Source organism: Mirounga leonina, unplaced genomic scaffold (genome assembly GCF_011800145.1).
Source record: "Mirounga leonina isolate KUSES-001 unplaced genomic scaffold, KU_Mleo_1.0 Mir_165, whole genome shotgun sequence".
In the NCBI taxonomy this organism is placed as follows: Eukaryota; Metazoa; Chordata; class Mammalia; order Carnivora; family Phocidae; genus Mirounga; species Mirounga leonina.
In genome coordinates this window covers 16,280,076-16,307,341 of record NW_023270415.1, presented here as the reverse complement: position 1 = coordinate 16,307,341, position 27,266 = coordinate 16,280,076, and the positions used below count along the sequence as shown (strand labels likewise).

General features: G+C 36.7%; 1 protein-coding gene across 3 annotated transcripts in view; it reads left to right on the top strand.

Moving 5' to 3' along the window:
- The window catches only part of LOC118014870 (cytochrome P450 7B1), a 179,740-nt gene that overhangs the window by 57,700 nt on the left and 94,774 nt on the right, over nucleotides 1-27,266 (top strand). The window contains exon 2 of one of the 3 annotated variants that reach the window (XM_035011240.1): nucleotides 1,128-1,187. The exons of the other annotated variants lie outside the window; for them this stretch is intronic. Coding sequence (XP_034867131.1) covers nucleotides 1,128-1,187 — 60 coding nt within the window. The remainder of the gene's footprint in view (nucleotides 1-1,127; nucleotides 1,188-27,266) is intronic. 3 annotated transcript variants of the gene reach the window in all.

The following is a 27,266-nucleotide window of genomic DNA, read 5'->3' as shown; positions in this document are numbered from 1 at the left end:
GAGGGCTGAAAGAAGGAGGTTTCTTATCCTACAACTTGTTCCATAAAAGGGATATATTTTTCCTTTAGTTTCGTCTCAAAAAACAACACCTTAATTAAACTCCAGTGGGCCAGTTTAATTAAAAAATGTCAGTTAGATCCTCGTAAGGGGACCAGATACCCATGAAACACACCGTCTGCTTCCTTTGTGGTTACTCAGAAACTCTGACCCCTCGGTGGGCAGAGTGCGTGTGTCTCGGCTGCCGAAGGCAGAGCGGGCCTTCGGTGGGCCAGTGAGCCAGGTCGGGGCACGATAAAGAAGGGATACCACATCGCTCATTAGGACCCAGATTTCAGACATTTAGACACTTGTCTATCACTGTACCAAACTCAGAGATTCATAGCATATGTTCTTTTCTCATCACCAGGAAGATAAAGAAGAAGCTAGCCACTCTCCCATCCCTATTCTACTTCTTTCCCTCTTTCCCTCTCTCCCTGCTTTCCTTTGGACAGATCCTCCTGTCAACAAGGAAGCCTCCCTCCTCCCCAGTCCCTGGGGCAACAATGTAGTGAGGGATTTCAGAATCACAATGTATTGAGGGCCTACTGTGATCATTTCCTCTTCTAGGTGCTGCAAATACATGATTTCATTTAATGCCCCCTTTATTATTACCTCACTTTACACAGATGTGGAAAATGGAGGCTGAGAGAAATTTAGTGATTTCCCCCAAATTATAAAGCAAGCATATGGAGAAGATAGGAATTGACCTGCAAAGCTATCCATGACAGAAAACTTCCAACTAGACTTGCTTCTTAGCCATCTTTTCTTCCTTATCTAGAAAAATGGCTTTATGGTTTTAATCTGCTTATATCAGAATAATAGCTGTTTTTATTGAGGAACTTTAAAAAAATAATTCTCTTTGTTTCTTTGTTATCAGCTAACCTTCCACCCCCTGTCTCCTTCCTGCCTCCCCACTCCTGGAGCACCTTCCATGCTCATATCAACAACATGTTATATATCGTTTCAAACCTTTCTCCAAGAGCGTATAATCAGAACAGACCAGCATGTGTGCACACATTTGTGAATAGGGATTTTGATATTGTTAGTTTTTTTAAAAATGTGTTCTCTGCATCTTACTTTTCCCTCAGGAATACATCATGGAAAAAATTTTTGGTCAACTGCTATAGCTCTAGCACATTCTTTGAAAGGTATGTAATATTCTACAGGATGGACAGCTCATAATTTTTCTACTTTTGTTTCAGGTTTTTTTGGTTTTTCTTTGGTTTTCTTTTTCCTTTTTTTCTACAGTAAGAAACAATTCTTTATTAAATATCTTTGATTACATATGATTTCATATTGATGCTTTTATTTCTATGGGATAGATTTCCTAGAGGTGAAGTTTTGGGGTTGAGTATATGCATTTTTTATTTTAATAGGTACCTCCCTATTGTCCAAATAGTTTCTGGGACATGTGATTTGCCTTTTATTAAAAACCCATCAGACATACATAAGAATGGATACTTGTGTTCCCAAGTATTTGACTTTCACAAACCCTGACTATCCCTTGTCAATTTATGTTATAAAGGTTTCAGCTGGGGATTGGGTACAGGCTGGAATCCATAGGATCAAGTTGAAAACAAATTGCCATAGATAGTATGTTTACTCGGTTGCACCCCTACTGTATTTCTGGGTTATTTAAAACCCACAAAAGTTCTACAGACTTTACTTACTGGGCATTTGGATAGCAAATCAATGTGGGCATTTATTTATAGAAACTCTCTGTGAGGTATCACTATAGGATCATAGGAATTTAGGGCTAGAACTGTTAACATTGGCAGTTCTCCCACATACTGTACAGAATCTCTGGGACTCATGTCTTGATGGTATAGGCCTTTGGAGCATGCTACAATGTTATCTCACTTAATCCTTTGCTGAAAGCCTATTTCCAAAATGTTTTTCAAAATGTTCAAGTTTTTAAAAAGAATGAGACATTTATTTAAATTTACTTTAAAGACCACTGATTCAGGGCTAATGATTGTATAGTTTATTAATCAAATGTATTTAGCAGGAAAAAAAGCCAGCTACAATTCACTTACAATTGAGATTTTACTCTATTTTAACGTTATTTTAATGAGCTACAGATTTGAATGTGGGCTTTGTTCATCTGTTGCTTCCGCTCAATTGCAGTTTCACCCTAAGAAGACACAAGACAGATTGATCAGGCTCCCAGTCATTGTGAGGCTTAAATGAAGTGAACATGGCCTTATGTTTCTAAACCAAATGAGAGGATTAAGGCAAAAAGAAAAAGAAGGCAAAAAAAAAATTTTAAAGCCCCCCCCCCGCCGAAAACACTATACATCCTTTAAATCATCCGTTTGCTATTCTTGAAATTGCTACTACAGTACTCCAGTTTTCCTAGGAGAGCATCAGAAGATACCATAAAAATGAAAATCGAATATTCCAGACAATTTAGCATGGGTAGATATAAGCAGAAAGCTACCGCCCCATCTCATTTTGAGACACACTACAATTTGAACACAAAAGTAAAAGCATTTTAATTATGTTAGATTTTCTTTAGTAGATAATGTCCTATGTCCAAATTTTTTTTTAAAAAAGCTATTTACCATCTAATACTTGGTTAAAAGCTATTCCACATTTATAGCATTTATTTAAATGAAAATAAAATTTGTTTGAATTAAAAATGATTTTTGTGGAGAATATTTATACCCATATTTTCAACACTGGTTATGTTTTGGGGGAACTTTTTTGATGGGCCCTCTCAGGTCTGACAAACACATATTGGCCAGTTTTGGGCTACTCTTGTTTTTAATGTGCAAGGGTGGCCTGGAGAGGCCATAGCTTCCAACATTAAGTTTTCCATTTTATTTATATACTAGCTATGCTTTTTTAAGACGAAAAAGGAATTTCACATCCAGGAAGCAGAACTTACAGAGTGGCCTTAAAAACTGGGAAGCTTTATGGGAGCTGTGGCCAACCACATAAAACAAGAAACTAATCATGGTTTCTGATGTTCCATGATTTAACCTTCTGATAAGAAAGCATTGTATTTTATTTTATTTTTAAATGATGAATGGTTTATATTTAACATGAGTTTCTTAAGTTAACTTTTTAAGTAAGAACAGCTTTTTTTTTTTAAGAACACCTTCTAATTAACAATAATCATATTTTTATGAACTAACATTCTTGGCAGAGTAATCCCGATTCTGTGGACTTATTTGAATAATATAATAAAAATATTTGCAATAGATAATATAATATAAACATGAAGTATTATTTTGTGTATTAGATATACTCTGGGACAGTTGTAAGTAATATATATTTTTAAAACAGCAAATTTTATTAGGAGAGCTCACTATTAAAGAATTCCTATTGCTAATGCCTTGCATTACAAATATGAATCTTTTAATCATTCTTCACCTACCTTTATAACCTGATTTTGCTTAAAGTGAGACAGAACTATTTTAGTTTTCCCCAAGAGCTTATTGCTTCTTTTAATTTGTTTCTTTCATACTGATAATAGAATAGATGTGGCAAGACCAAAAACAATATAAAGTAAAATATAGAAACTAGGTATTTAAAAAAGGGTGGAGAAACACTGTTCTGTGTGATCCTGGCTGAGCAGAGTCACAGAATTCACTAAGAGCTTCCTGACAGGGCAGATGTTTATCTTATACTTCAGCTAGTTGTGTAACTTGGTGAATGACAGAGTTGTTTGTAATTTCAATGAAGATAAATTCTGTTTCATTGTTTGTTAGTTAAAATTAATGTTGAAGTTTTAATACATCCTCTATTAAAAATAAAACAACCACAGAACACAAGTAGGCAAGAAAGTTGAGATTGACTTTACAGGTAAAGACCTAAGTAAGGATCAAGTGTCTTTCTATAATCTGTCATTTGTGATTGTGTGTGACTTTGTAATATTTTAGACTTTAATCTTCTGTTTTGTTTTTAATAATAGATTTTTGTTTAAAGAAAAAAATTTTTATTTATGTATTTAGTTTTGGTAAACTTTTGCATAAAGACGAACCTATTTGCAAGTAATTTACAAATAGATTAAATTCAAAAGATAGTTGAGAGGCTTTCAGCAAACTCTTGAAAAATTTTGCTGAAAAATCATGTAACACTTCCATTACACAGAGGCCATTATGCTAGCTATTAATTATGATAAAATTTAAAATACATCTACTTACAGTTTTGTAATGATATAATTTAAAGGAATATTTTCATCACAAGAGATTTATCTTTGTTTAACTAATATGTCTTTTAAAATATGCATATGACATACGTTTTGGCCTCAGACAAAGATGCATGAATTAAAATTATACAGTGACATACAACCAATCTTAAAGTGCTTAATTTCCTTTTGATGGCATGTGTGTAGATGTTTTTGCCTTGCTTTGAGCATTAACGTTTTTTTCTGAATATTCTGTGTATCTCAGTAACCATGATCGTGGTTCATTTCACTTAATGGTCATTCATATAAAATTAAAGCTTTGAGAATATTATTATTTGCTTCAGGTAATACCAGTTATATTACTCTTTTATATGATGGCTGATATTTTCATATAACAGATTTTCTCAGTCCCTTGACTTTTTCATTTTATTGTGTTGTTCCTTTCACTGAAATACACTCATAATAAGTTCAAGGTGAAGTTTTCAACCTCAAAGCTGAAAGCCAGTTTTCGTGTAAACAATTGGCAGCAATCATCTTTGACACCATCCTTTTATTCATTCATTCATTCAGCTTTGTATTCTGTTACGTAAATGACCATACCTGGATGTTTTTAAAAATCACTATTTCTAATGGACATATTAAAAAATCCTTAGGTATTCAATGCTTTTCTGTAAATAAATGTAAAGTGGGTGTATTGCACCTTAGATTAAAGGCCAGCAAGACAGACAAAAGGGACACCATTGCAAATTAAACCATAAAAGTCTGAAGTATTATTAAGAGGTTCACAGATACTATGTTCCAATCAGGCTCAGTAAGGGCTGAATTCCTATTATGTTTCTAAAGCCTCCAAAAAAACATGGGAAGGGACCCAAAGTTAAAGTCGTCAAATAGAAAGCACTTAGGCCAAGAGCACATGAATGTATGACTGCGTAATGGGCCTTTCATCTTTGAAATAAAAACAGTCCAGTTCAATTGGAACCAAAGTTTCCCTCTTTGAGAAAGTTTATTTTAATGAGTTTCCATTTTATGCGTGGGCTGCTCTTTAATCCAGGCTGTTCCATTGAAGTCTTCCCCAATGAAGACGCAAGACAGATTGTCCTAGCTTGCGGCTATTGTTAGGGGTTGATGAAGTGTATGGGCCCTTATGGTTGATAACAGAAGTAGATGGTCAAAGCCAATAAATAAAACTTTAACTCTGATTGTTGGGTACTTTATGCTGAAAAGGTTTCCATTAGCATGGATCTTTGGTTTTGAAGGACTTGTGAACCCAAAGGCAGCTTGTAGCTCTGTCACACAAACTAAGTCACTTAGACAAGCAGCAATCTGTCCTAGCTGATCAACTCAGTTTGAATTTTAAAATTCTAGACTTCTTTTTAGAAATCAACACTGTTAATATCTTGACAGACAATTAACTTAACAGTATGTGAATCTGCTGCACTGTCGATTTATCACGAAAGTGGTTTAAGGGGAGAGGTGGTTTGTGCTTTGCTCTGTGGGGTCTTAATAATGTAAGTTTTAGAATGAACGATTTAGTATATTTTAAGTGGTTGATATTTAAGTGTCAGTCACGGAACCATCTCAAGTGTCATATATTGGTTGCTCATCCAAGCGACATTCATATGCTCTCTCTAAATTTTTATCCTTCTAAATCCCACTTAATACTAATTTTTGGGGGGGGGGTAATGGATATGGTCAGTGGTGTACCCATAACTGTCCTAAAACCTACCCAAACCATTTGCCATGAATTGAATTTCCTTAAAAATTTTCCCTATGACTGAATGAAACAAACATTCATGCCCTAGAGGCAGATAGGACCCCTCCCAAAATCAAGAAAAATGGGCTAACACCCTGGCACATAATAGTAAAACTCACAAATTTTAGAACCAAGGAAACCATCTTAAGGGCAGTTAGGAGGAAGAGATTCCTTACATACAGAGGGAGGAGCATCAGAATGATGTCAGACCTATCCACAGAGACCTGACAAGTCAGAAAGGGCTGGCAAGACATATTCAGGATACTAAATGAGAAGAACATGCAGCCAAGAATATTTTATCTGGCAAGGCTGTCATTTAGAATGGATGAAGAGATGTAGAGCTTCCAACACCAACAGAAAAAGAACATGTGACCACTAAGCCAGCCCTGAAAGAAATATTAAGGGGGGTTCTATAAAAGGAGAAAGACCCCAAGAGTGATATAGAACAAAAATTTACAGAAACCATCTATAAAAACAAGGACTTCACAGGCAACATGATGACAATAAATTCATATCCTTCAATAATCACTCTCAACGTGAACAGCCTAAATGCTCCCATAAAATGGCACAGGGTTGCAGATTGGATAAAAAGACAGGACTCATCCATATGCTGTCTACAGGAGACTCATTTTGAACCTAAAGATACATCCAGACTGAAAGTGAAGGGATGGAGCTCCATCTTCCATGCCAATGGACCTCAAAAGAAAGCTGGGATAGCAATTCTTGTATCAGACAAATTAGATTTTAAGCTAAAGACTGTAGTTAGAGACACAGAAGGATACTATAGCATTCTTAAAGGGTCTATCCAACAAGAAGATCTAACAATTGTAAATATCTATGCCCCCAGCATGGGAGCAGCCATCTCATAAGCCAACTGTTAACCAAAATAAAGAGTCATATTATAATAATACATTAATTGTAGGAGACCTCAATACTCCACTCTCAGCAATGGACAGATCATCTAAGCAGAAAATCAACAAAGAAACAAGAGCTTTGAATGACACACTGGACCAGATGGACCTCATAGATATATACAGAACATTCCACCCTAAAACTCAGAATACTCCTTCTTCTCGAGCGCACATGGAACATTCTCCAGAATCGACCACATACTGGGTCACAAATCAGGTCTCAACCAATACCAAAAGACTGAGATTATTCCCTGCATATCCTCGACCATAATGCTTTAAAACTGGAACTCAATCACAAGAAAAAATTTGGCAGAAATTCAAACACTTGGAAGCTAAAGACCACTCTGCTCAAGAATGTTTGGGTCAACCAGGATATCAAAGAAGAACTTAAACAATTCATGGAAACCAATGAGAATGAAAACACATCAGTCCAAAACCTGTGGGATACTGCTAAAGGGGAAATACATAGCAATCCAGGCCTCACTCAAAAAAATAGAAAAATCCCAAATTCACCAACTAACTTTACACCTTAAAGGACTAGAGAAAAAGCAACAAATGATGCCTAAGCCACACATTAGAAGAGAAATAATTAAGATTAGAGCAGAAATCAATGAATTAGAAACCAGAAACACAGTAGATCAGATCAACGAAACTAGAAGCTGGTTCTTTGAAAGAATTAATAAGATCAATAAACCACTGGACAGACTTATCCAGAAGAAAAGAGAAAGGACCCAAATTAATAAAATTATGAATGAAAGGGGAGAGATCATGACTAACACCAAGGAAATAGAAACTATTATCAGAAATTATTATCAACAACTATATGCCAATAAATTGAGCAACCTGGATGAAATGGATGCCTTCCTGGAAACATATAAACTCCCAAGACTGAAACAGGAAGAAATTGACAACCTGAATAGGCCAATAACCAGTAACGAAATTGAAGCAGTGATCAAAAACCTCCCCAAAAACAAGAGTCCAAGGCCTGATGGATTCCCTGGGAAATTCTACCAAACTTTCAAAGAAGAAATAATACCTATTCTCCTGAAGCTGTTTCAAAAAATAGAAACAGAAGGAAAGCTTCCAGACTCATTCTATGGGTCCAGCTTTACCTTAATCCCCAAACCAGGCAAAGACCCCATCAAAAAGGAGAATTTCAGACCGATATCCCTGATGAATATGGATTCCAAAATCCTCAACAAAATCCTAGCTAATAGGATCCAACAATACATTAAAAGGATCATCCATCACGACCAAGTGGGATTTATCCCTGGGATGCAAGGGTGGTTCAACATTTGCAAATCAATCAGTATGATAGAACACATTAAAAAGAGGAGAGAGAAGAACCATATGGTCTCAATTGATGCAGAAAAAACATTTGACAAAATATAGCATCCTTTTCTGATTAAAACTCTTCAGAGTATAGGGATAGAGGGAATATTCCTCGAGTTCATAAAAATCCATCTATGAAAAACCCACAGTGAATATCATCCTCAATGGGGAAAAGCTGAGAGCCTTTCCCTTAAGATCAGGAACACGTCAAGGATGCCCACTCTAGCCACTATTGTTCAATATAGTACGAGAACTCCTAGCAACAGCAATCAGACAACAAAAAGAAATAAAAGTTATTCAAATTGGCAAAGAAGAAGTCAAACTCTCTCTCTTTGCAGATGACATGATACTTTATGTGGAAAATCCAAAAGACTTCACCCCGAAATTACTAGAACTCATACAGCAATTCAGTAGTGTGGCAGGATACAAAATCAATGCACAGAAATCAGTTGCTTTCTTATACACTAACAATGCAAATGTAGAAAGAGAAATTAGAGAAACGATTCCATTTTCAATAGTCCCAAAAACCATAAGATACCTCGGAATAAACCTAACCAAAGAAGTAAAGGATCTATATTCTAGGAACTACAGGACACTCATGAAAGAAATTGAAAAAGACAAAAAAGGATGGAAAAATATTCCATGCTCATGGATCAGAAGAATAAACATTGTTAAAATGTCTATGCTACACAGAGCATCCTGATCAATGCCATCCTGATCAAAATTTCAATGACGTTTTTCAAAGTGCTGGAACAAACAATCCTAAAATTTGTATGGAATCAGAAAAGACCCTGAATCGCCAAGGAAATGTTGAAAAAGAAAAACAAAGCTGGGGGCATCATGTTGCCCGATTTCAAGCTATATTACAAAGCAGTGATCACCAAGACAGCATGGTACTGGCACAAAACAGACATATAGACCAATGGAACAGAATAGAGAGCCCAGATATGGACCCTCTACTCTATGGTCAAATAATCTTCGACAAAGCAGGAAAAAATATGCAATGGGAAAAAAAAAAGTCTTTTCAATAAAAGGTGCTGGGAAAATTGGACAGCTATATGCAGAAGAATGAAACTCGACCATTCGCTAACACCATACACAAAGATAAACTCAAAATGGTTGAAAGAGCTCAATGTGAGACAGGAATCCATCAAAATCCTAGAGGAGAACATAGGCAGTAACCTCTTCGACATGGGCCACAGCAACTTCTTTCAAGGTACATCTCCAAAAGCTAGTGAAACAAAAGCAAAAATGAACTTTTGGGACTTCATCAAGATACAAAGCTTCTGCACAGCAAAGGAAACAGTCAACAAAACAAAGAAGCAACCCACAAAATGGGAGAAGATATTTGCAAATGACACTACAGACAAAGCACTGATTTCCAAGATCTATAAAGAACTTCTCAAACTCAACACCCAAAAAACAAATAATCAAGTCAAAAAATGGGCAGAAGACATGAACAGACGCTTCTCCAAAGAAGACATACAAATGGCTGATAGGCACGTGAAAAAATGTTCATCATCATTAGCCATCAGGGAAATTCAAATCAAAACCACATTGAGATACCACCTTACACCAGTTAGAATGGCAAAAATTGACAAGTCAAGAAACAACAAATGTTGGAGAGGTTGTGGAGAAAGGGGAACCCTCTTACACTGTTGGTGGGAATGCAAGTTGGTACAGCCACTTTGGAAAACAGTGTGGAGGTGCCTCAAAAAATTAAAAATAGAGCTACCCTATGACCCAGCAATTGCACTCCTGGGTATTTACCCCAAAGACACAGATGTAGTGAAAAGAAGGGCCATATGCACCCCAATGTTCATAGCAGCAATGTCCGCAATAGCCAAACTGTGGAAAGAGCCGAGATGCCCTTCAACAGATGAATGGATAAAGAAGATGTGGTCCATATATACAATGGAATATTACTCAGCCATCAGAAAGGATGAATACCCAACTTTTACATCAACATGGGTGGGACTGGAGGGGATTATGCTAAGTGAAATAAGTCAAGCAGAGAAAGACAATTATCATATGGTTTCACTTATTTGTGGAACATAAGGAATAGCATGGAAGACGTTAGGAGAAGGAAGGGAAAAATGAAGGGAGAGAAATTGGAGGGTATGATGAACCATGAGAGACTATGGACCCCGAGAAACAAACTGAGGGTTTTAGAGGGGAGGAAGGTGGAGGGAAGGGTTAGCCAGTGATGGGTATTAAGGAGGGCACGTACTGCATAGAGCACTGGGTGTTATATGAAAACAATGAGCTATGGATCACTACATCAAAAACTAATGATGTATTGTATGGTGACTAACATAACATAATAAAATTAAATTAAAAAAAAATTTTTCCCCATGACCTTGAAGTTATACAACATTGACTTAGCACTTTAGAAGCACTATATCCCATGATTGTTTAAATCATGATTATTGTAGCTCAACAGATGGAACCTTGAAGACCTTGAAGGCGTGAGCCTGCCCATCGTTGCCTTGCAAATGGAATGTTAGTTAGGCCCTTGAGGAAATCTCCCTCACATTCACCTTTCCAGTTACCCTGTGGAAAATCCACCTCTGATATTTGTGAGGCAGAGATGCCAGTGGCAGTCCTTTGCCCACATTCTGCATCTGCCATGCTACAAGGACCTTGTGTACCTGGAGTAGACCACTCTGCCCACAGGAAGCACCATCAAACTTGACCCACCCCAAAGAACTGCCCCTGGCTAACCCCAGACCTGGAGGTGAACATGACTGCTTAATGGAAAAATAGAGGCAGGATCTGGGATTGCAGCAGAATGGGATATTCTCTTTTCTTCTCTATATTTTGTTATGGAGTCTATAAGAGTGAATAAAATGACTAGCAAGGATAACAATGAGAGATGTCAGAGCTTATGGAAATGAAAGAAGGTGGGTTAGGAAGCTTAGTGAGGAGAGGGCAGGGGAAATGTTGTTTGCTTATTTATATAAATTATCCAATGAGTATCCTTTTCCATCCACTTTCCCTTTAAAGAATACAGCATATAGTTTATAACTATGTTCACAGTGATTTCCCATTCTTTCTCAATAAGATTAAAATTATTTTACAGCCCATTTTAACATATTTCAATGGTGTCAGACATCTTCTAGCATTTATCTCTTCCAGAAAGGACAATTATTAAAATGCCCACTGTTTTTAAGTAACGGTCTTTGGAAAGTAACAAAAATCCTAATTTCTATCAAATTTTCAGGTAGACATCTTAGAAAGCAACAAAGATGCTTCCAGAATTCTAACCTATAATTCATTGGTTAGAAGCCTTGCAAGCCTTCGGGGTTTCAGTTCTTTTACCAAAGTCCCCAACTCCCTTATTTGGTTGTTTAGTGGCTTTAATTCTTAAACAAGGAGAATGAGCACCTTTATTCATACATAGGAAGAAAGGAGTCCATCTTTCTGTAAGACATCCCCTCTCTCTGCATCATTAGATTAAATATTTGTTTAAAAATATGATTAAATGTTGAGTTTATCCCGTTGATTTTTTTTAACCTTTAAAAATCTCGTCATCATTGTATACAGATATTTGTTCTGAGAGTAGAGTGATGGGGACATCAGTTTTCATACGGTATGTGACAGGGAACCAGAAATGGGATGCTGTCGTGTCCAGATCTGTCCATCACTGAGGAGTGACCTTAGACTTCCTGATCAATTCTGACAAGTCACTGACAGTTTGCAGGGGAAGCACATATGTGACAAAGGACAAGCAGAGGCTACATGTGTCAGCAAGAACCCTGCAATTCTGAATAGGAGTCAAGTTGCTGACAACTCTGGTATTTGGATGCTCTTGGTTTTCTTTTTAAATATGGCCTCAGAAAATCACAGGTGCCCATTCTTCCAGATAGAGTTTTCCTGCTGATTTAGTCAATGGCTAAATGGCCACATTGCTTTGGATGCTAACATGTCTTTGGTCTTTTTGCCAGTTTGTTTATAAATTTGCATATACTTATTGACTTAATTTTGGATCCTGGGTGATAAGGGGTAAATTGATATTAATTATAAAAATGGCAATTGAATCAAATTGTTTTAAAGTCATGTTTTACATAAAAATGGACACTTCTCACTCATGTTTGAGTCTTAAAGTGTGATGCACAGATGGAACAGAGGCTAAGCCTTGGATGTCTAAGCCAGACTTCATGAATTTGAGTCCTGGATCCACTTATGTTGAGTACACCACCTGACATTTCTGGGAATCAGTTATCTTTCTCTGTAAAATGGAGATAACGAGCTCTTACCTCCTCAGGTGGTAAGGATTATGTGGGTTACTACCTTGGAAGTTTTTAAAACAAGCTCTGGCATATGATAGGTGCCATATAAGTGTTTGCAATTATTAGATTATGTTGCTGAATTTTTATATATCCAGTATGCAATTCCTATCAGATAGAATCATGTAAAAAGGGAGGCTCCATGAGTTTATAATTTTGATCAAACTTGGAAAAATTTGGGCCATTATTCTTTGAAAATGTTCACCCTGAACGCGCCCAGTCTTGTCTCAAAATGTTCTTGTCTCCCCCTCGAACTCCAGTGGCTCATACTGCTTAGACTGCTCTATATTGTCCCACAGGTGATTACAATTCTTATTTCTTTTGTCTTTTCTCTCTTTTTTCTTTCTTTTGGATAGTTTCTATTGCCATATCTTCAGGTTGACTGATCTTTTCTTCTACAGTATCTAATCTAATTTGTTGTTGATCTCATCCAGTGTAGTTACTTTATTTTTCATTTCTAAAATGTCCTTTTTTTGGATCTCTCATTTCTCTTTCTTCAAGTTCCTGTTTTCTTCTACATTCTTGAAGGAATGGAACATGTTTATATTTACCAATTTTTGTATCCTGTCTGCTAATTTTATTCCTTTTCCCCTGTCTTTCATTTTGGGGGGCAGCTTTTATTGATTGATTTTATTTTTTTGTATTTTCCTGCTTCTTTGCATGTGTGATAGCTTTTATTGCATACTGAACATTGAGGATTTTATTTTGGGGTGCTGAATTTTGTTGTATATCTTCTAATAGTGTTGGGCTTTGTTCTGGCATGCACTTAAGCTTCTTTGTATCAGTGTAATTAATTCAAAACTAGCTTTTAAATTTTGTAAGGTTGGATCCTGAAACAGATCATTTGACAGGTCTCATATGATATACTGACAATTTTTGTTTGATAGTGCCACATATTAACTTATTAATCAGCTCTCTATCCATTCATCCAACTAGCGTTTTACTGAATTTCTCTGATATGCTAAAGTAAAGATGAATAAGGAATCCTCAAAGAACTTACAGTTTAGGAGATAAGATCAATGATATGCCCTGATAGAATTATATGCAAAATGCTATAAATCTGCTGGTATCTTACTTTTCCCATGTGTATATATGATGTTCAACCAAGTGTACTTTCTTATATTGAATTTTCTTGTCTCCTTGGTTATTCTCCCTTGGCCTCACAATGTTTAAAAAACATTATGTATGTTATATATATATAAACATATATATGGAGTAAAAAACATATCTCCTTTTATAAAAATTCAAACATTTCTCCAACAAATATATCTTGATTAGCTATAATGTGTCAGTTCACCACTGGAGTGACAACCAGGAACAAAACAAAGTCCTTTCAAAATGCAAATTCAAAGTACACAAATCAAGTAGTGATAATATATACCATATTATGAAATTATGGCTCTGTATTTATCTTACTGCTTTGAAAGTGGCATGATGATTCTAGCATTGAGTTAATAGTAGAAAAATTGCCCTTGGGCAGGCCAGCTTGTTCCCTGTTCTGAGCTCCAGATTATAAATGCTGCTGAAAATGGCTAGTTCCAGAGAAGTGTTTTAAAAAAGGATTGCTGATGTATCTATACTTTTGTCTGTGGGAGTGCTATTTTTGTAGATACAAATTGGATTCCTTTTTTTAGAGTTTTAGGGTATGAATTTCAAGAAGATTCTTAATTGCAAAAGGAAAGCCAGGCTAGGAGCTACTACTACAAATGTTACTACTACTGTTATTGCTGCCGCTGTTGTTCACTATCATTTCCTGAATTGTCAGCATCTGCCAGTGCTCTGCGCTGGTCTTTGCTTAATCTCTTTCATCCTCAAAAGAATCCTATGAGATGCAGGACATTCACAGTACAGAAGAAAAAAGTGAGGATGGCCGTAGAATCATTTTTTAAAGTATTTATGAAAATGAGACATAGTCACTGTCAACCTTAAAAATAAAATACTCAGTTATTTTATGAGCAAAATGAGTTTATTTGGGAATAGCAGAGGAATTGCAATTCAGAACACGCAAGCTATGGCAAACCATAGGCAAGTCAGAAAAGACAAAGGGAAGAGCAGCTGTGAATAGGTTTTAGGAAGAAATTGGGGAAAGTTGTTTTGAATAGTTCATTTGGAGAAGAACAAGGGTTCGAGGTTGTGGCGTTTCTCATTGGCTGCAAGCGGTGGTTAGTGTTTGTTGCTGGGGCAGGGAGGGATCTTTCTTCTTTTTTCTTAAAAGCAGATGAAATTCCTGTGTGAAGAATGTCCTCCCTTGTAAAGATAATTCTTATCTTCCTTCTTCCTGCTGGTTATGCAAGTGGCAGTGAGTGGTTATGTGTGAGAGCTCCCCCTTCAGGAGTGTCCCGACTCCACTTGAAATGAGGTTTCCTTTATTTCCACAGTCATAAAGACAGAAATCACTTTAAATCTGCATTATTGAAAGTACCATAATAAGACTATTAGCACATGCTACATTGCATATTGTACATTGCAATTAGCATTATTGATTTGATGACTGAGTAGATGGTTTTCTGAGCAAGGCTTATTTGGAAGATTCAAATCAAATTCTATATTATTTTCTGGTAGGAAAGCATATTGTTAAGAATATTTGGAATTTAAAATAGCCTTCACAAGAGTGCCTTCTTAGTATCTCTGCCTTAGTAAACGGCAAATATCCCACTTAGCGAGCTTTCTGTAGAAGGAACTAAAAGTTGAGTGGGAGACAAGATTAGAATGGTCAATGGAGATGCACACAGGGATTCTTTTCTGCAGACCTCAGCTTCCCTCTCTAAGGCGGAGACTCCTTTCAGAGAGTGACAGATGACGAGATCAACACCGGGCAGATGATCTTCCCCTGATAACTCACCCTCTGGTAGCAAGCACCACCATTTGCCCCTTCTTAGGGAGTAGGGGGTGGGGTGGGTTCCTCTGCACTAACTGGACCCAGAGTGGTGGGGTTGCTGATCCGGAGAGACACCAGTGGGTTTACTTTGCAGATGTGAAATCATTTCCACTCAGCAATGAAGTGTATAAAAATAAAGAGCTGCTTTGCAGTGATTCTCCTGTTCAAGATGTTATATCTGATCTCTTTACATATCTGTGCTGAGATGACAGAAAATATTACCAATATTATTAGAGCTAAAGTTTCCTAGCATTGTCTTCTTCTGGGGTATTAAACTTTAAAAGATTTGAAAATGGAGTTTTTACTCTACCCCTCCATCCAGCCTTATATCCCCCCTCCGTCTTCTAAAATTATGGAATGGAAATGGGTAGTCTTCAATGTACTTATTGCTATATGTGTAGTTTGTTATGATGGGAGAGAAAGTATTTTTAAGCTGAGAAGTTATGTGACTTTTATTCTTTCAGATCTTGCAAAAGTTTTCCTGTTTTAAACTACAACAAAGAAGTTATTTCCTTTTAAAATTAGGTTGCTTGAATATTTTATGTAATTTTAAATATTAAGCTTAATTTGAAAGTAAAATATTTTATCTGTTTTTATAAGGTGCTTTATGCTTCTATATGTTTATATTTATATAAATATGTAAATAAATATAAAATAAAAACATATTACCTATATTTTACAAGGTGCTCTGTATTTACATATTTGTTTGTAACTCAACCAGTGATAACCCATGCATGAAATTCATTGCATTCCTATTATGTGCCACGTACTGTGGGCCTACGGTGATATAGGAAACAATTTTCTGAACCTAAATATCGTAAGAGGTACAAAGTGCAGAATCAAAAAGCCAAGATTGCTTCCAAGTGAGATTAGAGGAACTGGTCATGTAAGATTAGTTTAAGAGAGAAAGTGCCTAACACAGTGCCTGGCATAGAGGGACAGCTTACACAGAATTTGCTCCGTGAATGAATGATGAATGAGCAAATGAGAGAGAGAGGTGGCATTTGACCTTGCAAAATGAGCCAGTTGGACTTGAAACAATGCCAGGGCAAAGGCAATCATGTGAGCAAAGAAAGAGAAAATTCAAGGCAAGTTTAGGGAATGGTATACAGTTTGGTCTAACTGGACTTCATGAATGAGTGATGTGTTTTAAAAGTAGGTCAGAGCCAGATAGTAGATGCCTCAGACTCCACTTTAAAGATTCTGGCTTTTATTTGTACTGTGAGAAGCCTTTGAAAGTTTCAGGAAGAAGTGGTGACCTGGCAGATCTGTGCAGCTGGAGACACTGTTGGACTAGCAGGGGATGGAGAGATTCTAGAATCACTGGATTCTGAGCAATTAGCTGGTTCTGAGACTAATGCAGTCAGTGAGATGGAATCTGCTGTGATTGCTGCTTGAACAACACCCTCAGAATGAACTGAGCCCCATTGTTGTTATCTGATAGAACTGTGTTTGATAAGGCCCACAGAAAAATGTCAACCAAATGCTGGGGCATGACACAATCCATCATGAAATCTGACTAAAATACATTGTTCCCAAATGGTGAAATATGAGGTGAAATAGCTCATGAAAAATAAAAATCAGCATAGTGAAACTAACTCAGAAATCAAATCCTTTGCTATCTATTGTGCTTAATTTTTGACATTGTTAAGCGTTTCTGAGGGCGGTAATTCGTGAACTGATATTTTCTTTCTTCTTTGAAAAGGCCACACATTGTTTATATCATTTATCATTTTTCTTGTGCTTATAACAGAAATTATGGTTCCATCCAGACCAGCCCTTAGCATTTTTATTAATATCCTTAAGAATGACTTCAATCTCTGAAAAAATACACAATCAAAATTAACATAGAAACTAGTCCAGTTTTTCATGAACAGTCTTTTAAGTTCCAGAATTCTAATTTCTTAATAGTTTTCACTATTACAGTAATACATTTACACACATTCTGAGTAGTAATAAAGGTATTACTTGAGGACACACACACACACACTCATACCATTAGTTTGACAGAGAGTAGTGACAAGTCTATGCACAACACTTCTTTCTTGGCCCTCTATCCCATTTACTCAGAAACAACTGATAAATAAGACAGAAGACAGAGAATTGGAAATAGAAATATTGACTTTATTGTTCATCAAGCTGGTTGGAAAAATGAGGCCTGACGTTTGTAGCTAAAAGGACTTGCTTAACTTTCTCTATTTTGACTCTTCTTCCCAACACATGTAAGTGATGATCCACCTAAGGAAATCATTGTGTCTTCAGAGTACACACATTTCTACCAGGAGGATCACTGTGCCCCTTGGTCTGGAGCTGATAGGGAAGAAGAAACGAATCCCCCACTGCTTCTACTTTTCCAAGATTAGCTCCACCTATTGGAGTAACATGGACCAGTGCCTGTCAGATCACTGTCAGCCACAATTAAACAAGTTAGCATTCCTTCTTTGAGGAGAGGCAAAGGAGGAGGTGACTACAGGATGGACCAAGAGAGCAATTGTGTTAACTAGGGGAAATCCCTCCACCTAGCTACACAAAATCAGTGGAAGGGACATTGCCCTCTAATACACACACACATACACACATATTCACAAATATCTTCAGGCTTTATTTGGAAGAGAGTTTTTAGAAATATTTTTGACTATGATTTTGCTATGTGTGCTGTGATTTTAATAACTAATAGTTTTAATGTTGAATATTTAATAGATCAGAATGCATGTATTATTATATACTTATATACATCCAAATATGAAAAATACATTTAAGCTGCATTTTAAAAAATAATGAATTTTTAATAAAGCACTAATTCAGAAAAGTAACAAGTTAAATTTCAAAAGTCATCATTAAAATATTAAATACAAAAATTATGGTATTGTTTTAAAGATCCTAGTTTAGCTTATGATGATTAATAATCACAAAATACTTTAACTGTTCTTTTTTTTTTTTTTAAAGATTTTATTTATTTGATAGGGAGGTAGAGAGAGAGCACAGGTAGGCAGCAGGCAGAGGGAGGGGGAGAAGCAGACTCTCCACCAAGCAGGGAGCCCGATGCAGGGCTCGATCCCAGGACCCTGGGAGCATGACCTGAGCGGAAGGCAGACAGTTAACCAACTGAGCCACCCAGACGCCCCTACTTTGTTCTATTGTTCTAAACTTTGTTTACACATCTTGTTCTTAGTTTTTCTTTTATTATCTTTCCTGGAAGCTTTTCATATGTTTTTTAAATTTTATTATATGGCTTCTCTCCATTCTCCTTCTAGAAACCCTTCATTAGTCAGGATCAAATGGTTAAACAGGAGGAGATCACACACAGGGCATAAAGCAACAAACTGAAATGTCTCAACTGCGTAGTAGTCCTGTTATTGACATTAAACTTTAAAAAATGTTTTAGTCATACCTTTGTGGTTTTTCATGGAAGACTTCTTTCCTTAAAGATTTCATGTACAACAAAGTAGTGATAAATAAGTTTTACAAAATACAGGAGCACCTGGGTGACTCAGTCAGTTTAAGCATCTGACTCTTGATTTCTGCTCAGGTCATGATCTCAATGTCATAAGATGGAGCCTCGCGTGGGGCTCTGTGCTCAGCGGGGATCTGCTTCAGATTCTCTCTCTTCCTCTCCCTCTGCTCCTCCCCCCTCTAAAATAATAAATAAATAAATCTTTAAAAATAGGTTTTATAAAATACAAAGTACTGTGGGATATTGGCTGTTGTGAATGGAGTAAGGATATCTTGTTGAGTAGGGTGAACTGGGAGCCACAATGGGGGCAAAATGGAGAGAAGATGGTATCATAGCACCACCAAATCCAGTAAATTTAAGAAAGTAAAGCTTTCATTCAAATCCCTTATAATCCCATGTGAAATACATAGATTAGATAAAATTAATGCTTAAGAATCAATATTGTTTAGATAAGATTTATACTCTGTTGTTCCAACATCTGTTACTCAATCCATATGACTTGGTGTTGAGACAGACTGACGTACCATCAGACAAGGAACAGTTCCTTTGTCTCTCTCTGCCCGTAGCCAGTGTTCCCAGAGGCCATAGTATATGTTTGGATATTTAAAAAGAAACAACGGTGAACCTGAGGGGATTTGAATTATGTAATTGACACATCTGACCCCTGCGTAGTTCCCATCTCTCTCCGCGCCCCACCTCATTCTATGCCAGTGTATATCTCTCTATTTCCAGATATACTTTGGTAGTGAATTATGAAAAAAGGCTTCATTTCATTTCCTGTGTGTATTTACCAATAAAACTTTCTTCAGGAGTCCAGAGTTTATGATTGGTCAGAAGAAAGAGAATTTTACGTTTGATTTGGAATTTTAAGTCTTTAGAAAAACAAGTTAGAGTCCAAGAAAATGAAAAAAAAATTAAGTGAATAAAATGTTAATATTTTGGTGAAATGATTTACTAGTATAGCTTGGGGATAACTGACTTTTTCCAGTAGAGCCCTGCCAAGTTAGTGACTAGGGAGACTCTTCATTTCAAATGGCAATGAATTCCATTCCCAGGGATTAGCTTTTGATTGCCAGTCATGGTTGCAATAGAATCTATTGAGTTTTTAAACAGCTATAGTCTGATTGGGCTTGTGGGGTCTCTGTTCACTCAAAAGAGAGGAAGAGTTTACTCTTTGGCACCAAATAAATCCCTTTGGTTTACACTTTTGCCTAGAAAAGAACTTTCACCTGGAGATGGCATTGGAAAGCTGGTTGACTAGTTAGTTACCAGAGGAATGTGGCCTTGAATCAGAATAGATAATAGACTCTGGAATTTGGGAAATAATGTTGGGTTAGATATTCATTTTGTTGGCCTTTAGGGACCCTCAAAACTAAATGAAAATGAACTCCATTAAAGATGAAAGTATTATCTTCGTAGAACTCTCAGACTTTCATTTTCTCTCTTGCAGGCTTGTTTGGTACACACATATGTTGCAGAGCATATGCATTTTGAGCTATTCAGGTGTAGATTCTAAATGCATACTAATTTGTTATTGTTTAAAGCTGAATCATTCAGGGTTTCTAATAGAAATTCTGATTCTGTGAGCTACTGGATGGCATTAAGTAGATGAATTGCTCAATTCCATTTTTGATAGTAATTTAAATACCTTCTTTAAGAAAACATTTTTCTGATAACAGTCTTTGCTCTCATTTCTAGAGGGCTTACCATGTGGCAATGAGGCATTATTATCTCTGTCTTCTTTAGAGATGCAATTCAAAGCGGTAGGACGCATGTATCATGTGAATAGCTGAGACAGGTGCAACCCAAGTCTTCTTTGAAAGCCTGTTTTTGGTAGTGATGCTGGACAGCCTCTCTCTCAAGCAACATGATTGTTTATTGGGGTTACTTTAATATTTTAAATAGGGAATGAAGTGGCCCTAATTAAATCCAATTGATAGGAATACTAGAGCTGTTATTTATGGCAGGAACTTATTTCCATTGTCCTGAAGCAACCAAAAAAATTTCTTGCTGTAATTTGCTTATCAGAAACCAAATAAGTGAAGGAAACTTTCATATTTGATAAACTTCTGACAACTATTTCTATTCCATTAAAATTGGGATCTTGATTACCAAAGTTAGAAAGATGAGAAGTTTGTACTTAAATGCTAACAATTTCTCAGTTAGTAGATGGGAAGAATAATTGTTTTAAGAACTAGTTTAAGCACATAAAGGAGCACCTATATTAAATGTTTTTCCTTTCTACATACTTGTTATTAGCCCATTTTACTTGAGTCTCATAATCAATTTTACCAGTAACTCTAAACTTCAGCTTCACTTTTGCATTCTACAATTTCCTTGAGTTAGGAAGTTTTAGAAATTTATAGATAAATAGGGTATACATTTGTTTCAAAAACAATTCTACTGAATATATTTTCAGGGAATTGTTATCATAAGCTTGAAATCTACCGGCATCTAATTAGAGACGTTCTTAACAGTGTTTTCTTTTTCTAGCAAAGTATTTTCTAATAGATATTTAAGAAAAAGTATTTCTTATTTAAATAAAAATTTAAGGTTGATTTTAGGCCTCCAGGGTTATTATAACCTGTTGGAGTTCAGAAGTCTTTTTTTTTTTAAGATCTTATTTATTTGAGAGAGAGTGAGGGAGGGAGGAAACACGAGGATGGGTGGGGCAAGGGAAAACTAGACTCCCCTTCTGAGCAGGGAGTCTGACATGGGGCTTGATCCCAGGACCCTGGGATCATGAACCTAAGCCAAAGGCAGATGCTTAACCGACTGAACCAGCCAGGTGCCCCTGGAGTTCAGAAGTCTTAAATATACAACACAATGTTAAATGCTTCAAATACCAAAGTGCCATGTTTCTGAATTTTATTGTTCTCGCTGAATCACTGTATTATCTTGATACTTTCTAGCATTTTCAGTACAATTATTAAAACAGTTATAGTGGCTCTAAAGAAATGTAATTGGAAAAGAAAGATGGCCTGTACTGGATGAAATTCTTAATTAATCTTTCACTGTTAAATTGTTCAAAATTAATCAACTATATTGCCTATAAGAAGGCAACTATACTTTACATACCTCAGTATTATCATCACCAAGCCATATATTAAAAGTTAATTTCTGATTTAAAAGTGTACTTTAACTGCAAAACCATCAATCCTAAATAATTCCATTACCAAAAAAAAAAAAAAAATCTTATAACACCAAAGACAGGAGAGAGTAGTTTGTGCTTATCATTTTGAGATTTCTTTTTGGTGTGAGCTTTGCAACATCAAATTAGGATATACATTTTTATAAAATAACTAACTTGATTTGAACTACCATTCATTCATTCATTCATTCATTTCTTCAGCACATATTTATTAGAGAAAGTGAGGTTTCAGGCATTTAGAATAATGACCGTGAAATGCAATAGTAATTTTCTGGTATATAAGGAGAAAACAAACAACTTGAATTTTAATCACATTTGTAGATAAATATCCTTGGGGCTATTTGAGAAAATTATGGAAAGGTGATCTTACCCCCAACTTGTTTTGAATTATGAAGATTATACTCTCCACTGGTTCTCAATGTTTTTACCACCGTAATACACCAGAGTGACAAGACACACCCCACCAGACACAGCTCCCAAGACAGTGCTTCACAGCTGGAGGGAGGAAGTCACTTGTCCTTTTGCTAGAGCTGGAGATAAGTGAAAGAGTCCCTTGGCTGTCTGCCCCATTCCTAGTTTGAGAATCACTGCTAGGTGTGAGCATTCTTAATTATTGAGTAGGCCAGGGGCGCCTGGTGGCTTCGTCGGTTAAGCATCCGACTCTTGGTTTTGGCTCAGGTTGTGGTCTCAGGGTTGTGGTTTCAGGGTTGTGAGATGGATCCCCAAGTCAAACCCCACATCCTTCATCCTTGAGCACTGCGCTCAGCGCGGAGTCTGCTTGTTCCTCTCCCTTCCCTGCTGCTCCCACCCCAGTCCCAGCTTCCCTCTGCCCCACCCACCCCCTGCACTTGCTCAGGTGCTCTCTCTCTCTCTCTCTCTGTCTCTCTTAAATAAAGAAATAAGTAAATAAATAAAATCTTAAAAAACTTATTTAGCAGGCCACAGAGATAAATGCCTCAGTAGATCCAATGCAAAAGTCCATATGGTCCTAATGCTGATAGTAGAACTAGGTAAGTTTAGTTGATTTTTTTCCCATTAAAATCAACTAGTTGTTTACTTTAATGCATTATCTTAACCAGATGTTCTTGGGTCACACACACATAGTCAACATAAAATAAATATATTATTTGGTTGGCTATTTTGTTAAAATATATCAGGGCCATTTTATGATAAACATGTAACAGATGCTCTTCAAAGCCAGGATAGCATGAAATACTAGATTTCATTGCAGTATTTCAGTACAGGAGTCAAGAGTCAAGTCTAAGGTGCTTTGATGCTAGAATGCTCTTGATCTTTTTGAAGGTGTCAGCAGCTGGCCCCTGGCTGACAAAGACTATACGAAGCTATTTCAAAGAGGAAAGATGTAAAAAAATGTGCTGTTGTTCTTATCAATGAAGTGGGGTCATACCTTTTCCTGAGAATTTTGTCTATGTCTCTGCCTTGCCTCTTCTTTAAAATAGAAGTGCTTCTATGAGAATTAACATATCATTTCCCTAACAACTTAGTATGAGTTAGTTTGTTTGATGGCTTTCTTGATTGACTAGGAATATAGAGAGAAAAATGCAGAAAACAAAAGGATATCACTGAAGAAAAACCTGAGCTATTCCTGTGGTTTGCTTAATCTCCTGTCAGGACTTCACTTACCACGTACAATATTAATTTTAGAAAGCTAAGAAACCAGCAAGCAAAAAGCTAAAGAATGAAGAGATGAGATTCTTCTACAGTTAAAGTCATTTGTGTGATTTCAAATGTGACATTGGCTGATGATCAATTAAAATTCTTTTAAAATGACTACTTTTAGGGGCACCTGGGTGGCTCAGTCGTTAAGTGTCTGCCTTCAGCTCAAGTCATGATCCCAGAGTCCTGGGATCGAGCCCCACATCAGGCTCCCTGCTCAGCGGGAAGCCTGCTTCTCCCTCTCCCACTCCCCCTGCTTGTGTTCCCTCTCTCGCTATGTCTCTCTCTGTCAAATAAATAAATAAAACATTTTTTAAAAAAAGACTTCTTTTAAGAAGGCCGACTATTGTGTTATGAGTTCAGACTACCCCAAAGTTTCCAAAATACACACTCTTGCTATAAAGATAAGAAGACTAGATTAAAACAATCAAATGTGCCGATGTGTTTTCTCAATATTCATCTATTCTCTTCCCTTTCTGGATGACAGAACTGTGGCTTTCTAATGCCACATCTTTTTTTTTTTTAAAGATTTTATTTATTTATTTGACAGAGAGAGACACAGTGAGAGAGGGAACACAAGCAGGGGGAGTGGGAGAGGGAGAAGCAGGCTTCCCGCTGAGCAGGGAACCCGATGTGGGGCTCCATCCCAGGACCCTGGGATCATGACCTGAGCTGAAGGCAGACGCTTAACCGACTGAGCCACCCAGGTGCCCCCTAATGCTACATCCCTAAGACAGGGGGTTTGTCCTGATGGCCTAGCGGCTACCTAGATTTTCCTGGTTTCCTCTGTATGGTCTTAAATATGATTTAGAAGTGTCATCAAATTGCATTTGCATTAAAGGAAAAAAAAAACAAACCATGCAAGAGTTGGACAGTTTTATAAGAATAGCAGAGTATCACGGTGCAGAAGATGATTCTGTGCTTCTGTTATAGAGTTGGGCAATTCATGCAAATCAAATTTCTCTTAGAAATTAGATGATTATTTTTCTCCTATTGAATAGGGGCTGTCTTTTATTTTGTTCAAAAATGCATTCTTAGTTTACATGTTGGAACAGAATAGAAACATTTAAAAAGAGAGAATTCTGTATTGTCAAAAGAAAGGGGAGACAAAGCCCCTAACCTTTTCCTAAGCCCCTTTCAGCCCATCTCCAACATGGTGACATTGGTACAGACAGGGTTTGTCACCCATAAATTTACAGCTTATTCCAGTCTCTTCATAAATTGACTAATTTTTTTGAAAGAAAAAAAATATATAGGTGTATAAAATACCCAGTTACGGGTTGTGTTCTATTTAGCCCTTGATTGAAACGTATTGCTCCTCAGTATCTTTTAGCTATGAAAATTATAATATGGAACAGAGATTAGAATGAAATTATCATGGCTAGAAGGCATTTACTCAGTGGTGGCAGCCACATAAACCTGGGTCCTGAGAATGATGATAATACATTAGGTTCTGCATGCCCGATATTATTGCCGTACATTATGTATGTTTCATTTATACTATTTCGCACACACCAGCAACGCTGACAGATAGGTAATTACTCTCTGCGCCAATGAACAGTTATCAGCACCACCGCTGTTTATTGCTGGAGTGAAGTACGTTTGTCAGTCAAGGTCACTTGTTTGTGTGTCCTCTTTAATAGTTCCTTCACAGTTGTTGAACTTTGCACGCAGTTCTTATGGCGGGGTTCCTGGAGGTTACTTTACTGCATAATGTGTTTCTTGTGTTATCAAAGTCACTTGTATTTATCACTTTAATGATAAACAACTAAATTGCAGGAAGCAGAACTGAAGATGTGAAAGAACATATTTTGCTAGTCAGCTGATCCCACTAGGTATTCAGTAATGAATGCTCTCAAGAAGATGCATTCAGCACAGACCCTCTTAGGTTGTGATACGGCGTCAGCCTCAGCTAGTGAGGTTTCATTTTACAACGCTAACCTTAATTTCAGCTGCTGATGGATACTGACACAATTTCATAACTACTATAGACTTCACATTTGTACCCTCTCGAATTCTTTTTTTGTTGTTCATTTCTTGGGCAGTGCCGAGGTTATTTCCACGTTTAGTATACTTATATAATGGGCTAAATCCTTTTGGTTTGACTTTAAACCAGTCATGTTTATTTTTTTTAGATATGTGCCATTAAGCCTCCCCTTCCCATAAAAAATGTTATCAGTCTAATGCTGGTTATCAGCGTCGTGTTAAAGCACCGGTCTTGTTCCAAAATGAACATTGTATGGTGAATTTTTAGAGTAAAAATAAATTCAGTACCATTGTGTCTCATCCTATGCAGCCTGTAATTTCATCTGTTATAAAATAAGGAAAATGGTTGATCTTTTTATTTTTGCTTATTAGCCACAGTGCTTTATTAGAAACTGGAATAACCTCTAGGATATAATAATTTATCCAGTCAAGATAACTGGAGCTATTTCCTTAAGCCTGTGATCAGCTTGAGTTTGTGTGTTGGGAGATTTATACTGCCATTGCTTATTACCAAAGAAACAGTTAAAAAGGATTTATGGTAGTGCACATTATGTGTGTGTCTGGAATTTTTGTGTATTTAACTTCTTTCCTTGCCTACCTCTGTTTTTCCTCTCTTAACATTATTGTCAAGTAGAATATCTATACCTACTATTAAATGCAAATTTTATTCAGGTATTTAAGCAGAATCACATTCATTCATTAAACTAGATGATTCTTTTATTTGAAAAAGTATATCAGCGCATGGTAATATTCACACCCTGTTTACAAGGGACTCTAGTTCTCCGTCAGTGCAAAAGTTTACTATTTCATTATGAAAGGATTAAACTATGGCAAAAGGTGCCTGGTGACTGTGAATGTTTTAGTTAATTTGATTATACCCATAAAAAAGAATTTAATTCCATAGCAGCCACTGGGTCGTACGCCTGGCAGTGTGGTTCCAGCACATCACGGTTCTGATCTTGTCCTGGGAGGGACTGAAAATTGCCATTTGGGCAAGGCGTGGAGGAAGAGATGAGCAATTCGGTTCGCTTGTGAACCCAGGTTAACACCATGCCTCGACGTTTTCAAAACGCTTCCTTTTCTTAGTTCTTAGTTACCAGAGTGTTACAAAGAAAGGGTTTTGATCTCATGTAGATAGCATAGCATTAATTACCCTGACACTAATTAAACTGCATCAAACAAATACCACCGTGTTCCTCAGGGGGACAACAGAAGGCAGTTTAAAATAATTACTGGAGCTTCATGCATGTGTGAAGTTTTCATTACTCTTAGGACACAAGCAAAAGAGATTTGATAGCATTAAAATAGCCACCCTTTAGTGGTTGCAACAACAACAAAAAGAGTGACTAAATTTTCCTCGGAGCATATTGATGTCTAAACGGTAGTGGCTTCAGTCCTTGAGAATGGTAACTTTTCCTTAAGAATTGCATGTCTGTGAAGCAGGAACAGGTGTTCCAGTTCACATTCTGGTATGATTATGTATTAGCTTATGTTTGTCAGACCATTTCATTAACCACCCACTGCTATCACATATACATAGACTTTGTTCTTTCTGAACCATGAAATGAAATGCATATATCTTCACTAATGCTTGCTATCAATGTAAATGAGAAAAAGAGGCTTATTACCAATCATGGCTGCTGTGAAGCCCACACCTCTGT